This window comes from Rhyacophila brunnea, unplaced genomic scaffold (assembly GCF_057557595.1).
Source record: "Rhyacophila brunnea isolate RB1 unplaced genomic scaffold, BYU_Rbru_1.0 scaffold_24, whole genome shotgun sequence".
Taxonomy (NCBI): Eukaryota; Metazoa; Arthropoda; class Insecta; order Trichoptera; family Rhyacophilidae; genus Rhyacophila; species Rhyacophila brunnea.
The window spans coordinates 14,870,230-14,875,687 of record NW_028232904.1 but is presented as its reverse complement, the minus strand read 5'-3'; the positions used below and the strand labels follow the sequence as shown (position 1 = coordinate 14,875,687).

Below are 5,458 nucleotides of genomic sequence, written 5' to 3'. Positions count from 1 at the left end.
AAACAGCTGTCAAGGTAAATGACTCAGTTAAAGTAGAATTAACAAAAATAACCATATTTCAAAACCATTATAATCCATCTACCATATAAACACCATTTCAAGTAATAAAGAAATAAAAAGTTACCTAATTAAATAATATACTAGAAAACATATACTATCTATATACCCACTTAATTTTCATTTAAAGTTGTAAAACGCCCGGTTACTAAATAGAGGAAGGACAGAGTCTTCTGGCACGACCGAATCACATTGGAACGGTGTTATTGTCATTTGAAAGTAACAATACTGACACCTAAATGAGTCGCCTGCACTGCCAGAATCATCTGAACCCTGTCTACCTATCTATATACAATTTATTGTTATTTTTTTTCATATTTGTCCATTTTATTACAATATCGTGTTACTTTTAAAGCTCATTGTAATTCTAATAATTATATAAATATTTTTCTTGTATTCTGTGCAAAAATGATTATTAAAACTTTCTTAACCTAAACCAAGTATTTTTTATTGAATGATCCTGCAAAAATATTCAAGTACAGTTAAGTGACATATTTTGTTTCGGTGTATAAGCCATAAATAAATATACATAAATTATATTTAATATATACATGTATACTGTATGTATAGCCACGGTTGGTCTTGCACTTGTTGCTGTAGCTATGCGATCTGGTGTGGTCCATTATCCAAAAACACTCAATCACATCCCTGGTCAAACAGCGGGCAGCCGTGTAGTGAGTCTGGCTGGCCTATGGTGGCACTAGAATGATTTCAATATACACAGTCTGTTAATTTGAATATGTTTTCGACTGAAAGTTGTAAAAATATTAGAAATCAGGATTTAAATAATTAAAAAACTGTTTCATTAAATATCATATTAATACCTATGCAAAATTTTGATTCCTTTGAAGTACCTATACAAAATACGGATGAATATAAACCAAACAAAAATATTTGTTACTGGTACTGCCATAGTAAAGTAAAGTTTAACATACTTCCCTAATAAAACAAAATTCCCAATTCTTGTCGTTCTGTAGATGTTTCATTTCAGTTTTTACCAACAATCCACTAAATATGAATTGGTCATAAACACTCAAAGGAAATCTGGCACTCACTGCCAGAATGTCCATGTCAGATACCTGCATAAAAATAAATGTCATGTTATGATATTATACGTAATGAATATGAATGTATCAGAAACAACATAGATTTTATTACGAATTTCACATTTACAGAAAATTTTCTGCGCTCATTTTTGAAAGTCTCCAAGTATGACGGGTATATTCGCACATGGGTGCAGTTAATGCACCCAATGATTTTCGGGAAACCTGCCCTTTCTTGAAGTCTGAAATTAAAAAATATTTTTACCGACACAAAATAATATTCCCGTTAAATTCTTATTGAGTAGGTAATTTACTTGTTGTGTCTATGCGCAGTTACTCTAGTTACATGACATGTACATTGTAATATTGTATAAATTGATCAGAGGGTATCAACACAACACTAAAGACTGTCAGCGCTGTATGGCGACTGTATGTAAGTATTACTAAGCACTGCTATTATAGCATCGGACACGTTTCCTATGCATCTGCTTACTGATGCCTGGCTCATTGCGCAGAAGACTTGGCCTACCCGTTTTTGGTACGCTCCCTCTGCGTAGAAACGCAAAATAGTCAAAACCTACAATTCAAATAACGGAGACATGTTCTTTCAATAGCATATTACCTTCAATTCCTGTTAACCCTTCATGGTAAATGCTTATTTATAATATGTGCAGTTATGAAACTGAGTAAATCTATCTTACCTATGAGCCATGGCAATCTTGCCCTGTCATAAAGTAAGGTTATATTAAATGTCGATGTAATTTGTCGCACGCCATCTCATTATATCTTCAGCGTGTAATAAGCATTCAGAAGACGTGTACATTTTGTCAACACACAACTGTCACTTTGACATTCGTATATGTATTTAGTCTATGGCTGCATCCAATGCTGCCACCTTGTTTCAGATAATTAAAATACACTTTACGCAAAATGGGTAAAAGTTGTAGCAATTCTGAAAGCGCTATAGTGTATGTGTATTTTTTATATTTAATTCATAAAAATTATAGAATAATTGGCGTAAAATATTAATAATATTTACAATTTTAAATCTGGCGCGTAAATAAAATTATTTAGTCTATGGCTGCGTCGCTGACGCTTTGGTGTGGGGCCAAACGCGAAATTCGCATCAAATCCAAGCGGTAGCGACAGCGATAGCGAGGGCGTTGCGAATTCGCTGCGAATATTCGCTTTGGTTTGGGGAGGCTTAAAAGATGCATAATAACATACCCAACATTATTCCATCAATAACTCAACATTGACAGTTTTGTTGGATACAACATTATTCCGGGCAACGGCTCAATTTATGCATTATTTTTACAAATACATACAGTATGTTACAGTTCATAAATACAGTTTTATTATGCAGAGAAAATTAACGCGATTTTCCTTGTTAATGTCACGAAAATTATAATAATAAAATTACTTAATATAGTTTTTTAAATTAATAAAAAGCAATTTTTTGTAGTACTTAATTCACTTTTAATCAATTTGCGTTTTATTAAATTAAACAACAATACAATGCAGTTCCACCATTAATTGACAGTTAACAAAATAAAAGAAATTACTTAATGGTAATTAACACAATAAAATTAATACATACCTCCAATATGGTAAAACTGTGCAGAAACAAGTAAATAATACGTTTGAAATTTATGCCAAGCCACTACAATATTATATTCGAAACCATAATAATATTAGAAACTCTTTAATTTGTAGCTACTTCAAACTAAATATTATTATCTACGACTTTACTAGCAAACGTCTTATAGTCAACTGCAGCCAACACATCAACTGGACCACACTTATATGCGGTCGCTCTTAGTTCAGTGCTGCCATGTCTACTGAAATTTCAGTAGATCTACTGATATTTGTGTTTTTCCATAATTGTAAGTAAACTGATGATTATTTTAATAATAAACATGAAATGATTTTCGCACGCCCTTTTTTGATGTGTGACTTCTACATTTTGTGGTGATTTTGAAATGTTGCGATACATTTGTACACGAATGCGTTAGCTCGCCCACAAACCAAACGCACGGCACGCAGCTTCATTTAGCAATGCAATGGGTGGCGTCTAGATGTATCTATAGTCTCTAAGGGTTCAGATAAGTTTTGATACAATTGAGTTTTCATTACACACAAGTGGATTTTGGCGCTTGTTCTCTATTACCTTTCAAACGCTGTCAACCGCAGGCTGTCGACGAATTAAAGGTAAAAAGGATAAGTTTTGAAAAAATTGAGTTTTCATATTTCGACGCTTGTTCCCTATTACCATTCAAACGCTGTCAACCGCAGGCTGTCCATGAATGAAATGTAAAAGAGGATAAGTTTTGATAAAATTGAGTTTCCATATTTCGGCGCTTGTTCCCTATTACCTTTCAAACGCTGTCAACCGCAGGCTGTCCATGAATGAAAGGTAAAAGAGGATAAGTTTTGATAAAATTGAGTTTTCATATTTCGACGCTTGTTCCCTTTTACCTTTTAAACGCTGTCAACCGCAGGCTGTCCATGAATGAAAGGTAAAAGAGGATAAGTTTTGATAAAATTGAGTTTTCATATTTCGACGTTTATTCCCTATTACCTTTCAAACGCTGTCAACCGCAGGCTGTCCATGAATGAAAGGTAAAAGAGGATAAGTTTTGATAAAATTGAGTTTTCATATTTCGACGCTTGTTCCCTATTACCTTTCAAACGCTGTCAACCGCAGGCTGTCCATGAATGAAAGGTAAAAGAGGATAAGTTTTGATAAAATTGAGTTATCATTCCACACAAGTATATTTCGCATATCTAATTTTTTTTTTAATACTGTAATAAATATACATAAATAATTACTTACTTCGCATGCTTGTACGTTGGTTCTGTTTTGACATCTCCACAATCATAACCTCTTCATATGCAAATATGAACCGATAGCAAGTGTTTACTTAAGTCAAATTGACATCTTACGCCAAACTAAAAATTACGAAATATCCATAAACTAAACTTTATGTCGGTGTCATAAAGACGAAACGCCGCTTACGCCGGACTGTCCTTAATCAATCGGCATTAATGTCAGTCACACAGGCGTAAAAAGGTGTTCGCCTATATGAAACTAAAATTCCATATTGATTTGTAGATACGCCGAGTAATGTCTGGCAAACCGCTATACGTACGAGTTTCATCTTTGTACATATAATAGAACTGCGTTCTAGCAAGACAATGCAATATTTAACTCAAAACAGCCATTTTGTAATTTCGCCCTTATGATCCTAGAACCCCGATTTAATGTCAACGACACGCATACTCTTGCGCAGCCCTTATGAATGAGAGCTTGGCGCATGGAACTCAGAAATAGTAAAAGTTCTATGGCTTGGCGTAATAAGGAAATTTGTTTAGAGTCAATAAATCGGCGAACTATATTTCTGTAGACGATAAGAATGCCAAAACTATATCCGTCTTCTTTTCAGTGACGAAGGGTGGACGTAGGTTGTGCATATCGGGTATACATAGTGCATACTAAATTTTGTCAGTCAAACATAACATAAGTTTTCATTGAACTCTAAATTGCAATGTTTACTAAGTTTAACTAAGATTTTAAAATTCAATTAAATCCTACTGATCTAAGCGATATAATACTAAAAAAATATTCGACTATTAGCTGCTGTCTTTCTAATGATTTTTTAATTACCACCTTTAAAATGCACGTTAATTACATCGATCGGCCGCCTGGTCATTACGCGCCAGGTGCGTCTTCAGCGTCCAAAGTATTAATAGGATGTATTCTTAATTCAACGAAAATAAATAAATACGACTGTAAACGAGTGCACCATTTTCGTCGGGTCGCGCATAGCACACCTGAACTATAATGGTTTGGAGAAGGCAGGGCTTAATTGAATTTTAAAATCTAACAGCACCATCTGCCTGTATTCTTAGTTCAATGAAAACAAATAATTATGACTGACAAAAAGTATAGTGCGCACTATTTATGTTGCATCTCAATAGCCTACCTCCACTCCTCGCCACTGCCATTAGACACAGACATCCATATTTTAAGCTATTAGTAAAAAAAACTTCATCACTTGATATTAAAATATATAAGTAATAATATACTTACAAATAATAAACTATCACACACATATTATGTGTAAACTTACCTACATATGAAACGTAATATCTGCTTCTTACTTCTCAGTACGGCTATTATAATTTTTAGTTAGACCCCTTTTTCTGATTCTATTTTTGTGACCGAATTGCATAAGCGACACTAATTCTTAAATTGAGTCATATTTTTAAAAAGTATCAACACCACCACTTAGACACAATCTTCAGGACCTTATAAAAGTGCAAATTTTAAAAATCGAACCATTGGGTGATTAAGA

At 33.7% G+C, this 5,458-nt stretch overlaps 1 protein-coding gene across 3 annotated transcripts; it reads right to left on the bottom strand.

The window, feature by feature from the left end:
- Positions 1–527: 527 nt before the first annotated feature.
- Positions 528–1,939, bottom strand: LOC147069101 (uncharacterized). Of its 3 annotated transcripts, XM_085951372.1 has the most exons (4): positions 1,802–1,939; positions 1,231–1,342; positions 993–1,136; positions 528–757 (listed from the first exon to the last, which is right to left on the bottom strand). In XM_085951372.1, exons 1-4 carry the CDS (start codon positions 1,810–1,812, stop codon positions 710–712), a joined length of 315 nt encoding a protein of 104 aa, XP_085807498.1. In that variant the 5' UTR covers positions 1,813–1,939; the 3' UTR covers positions 528–709. The 3 variants fall into 3 exon arrangements, 1 of the variants encoding a protein (XP_085807498.1); XR_015071253.1 differs by having other exon boundaries at positions 882–1,939; XR_015071252.1 differs by lacking the exon at positions 1,231–1,342 and having other exon boundaries at positions 528–1,136; positions 1,802–1,937.
- Between the last annotated feature and the right edge of the window lie 3,519 nt (positions 1,940–5,458).

Coding starts and splice junctions, on each gene's coding strand:
- LOC147069101 (XM_085951372.1), bottom strand. Junction 1,137..1,230: donor ATGAGCGCAGAAAATTTTCT/GTAAATGTGAAA, acceptor ATTTTTATGCAG/GTATCTGACATGGACATTCT. Junction 758..992: donor AATTTTGTTTTATTAGGGAA/GTATGTTAAACT, acceptor AAATCATTCTAG/TGCCACCATAGGCCAGCCAG.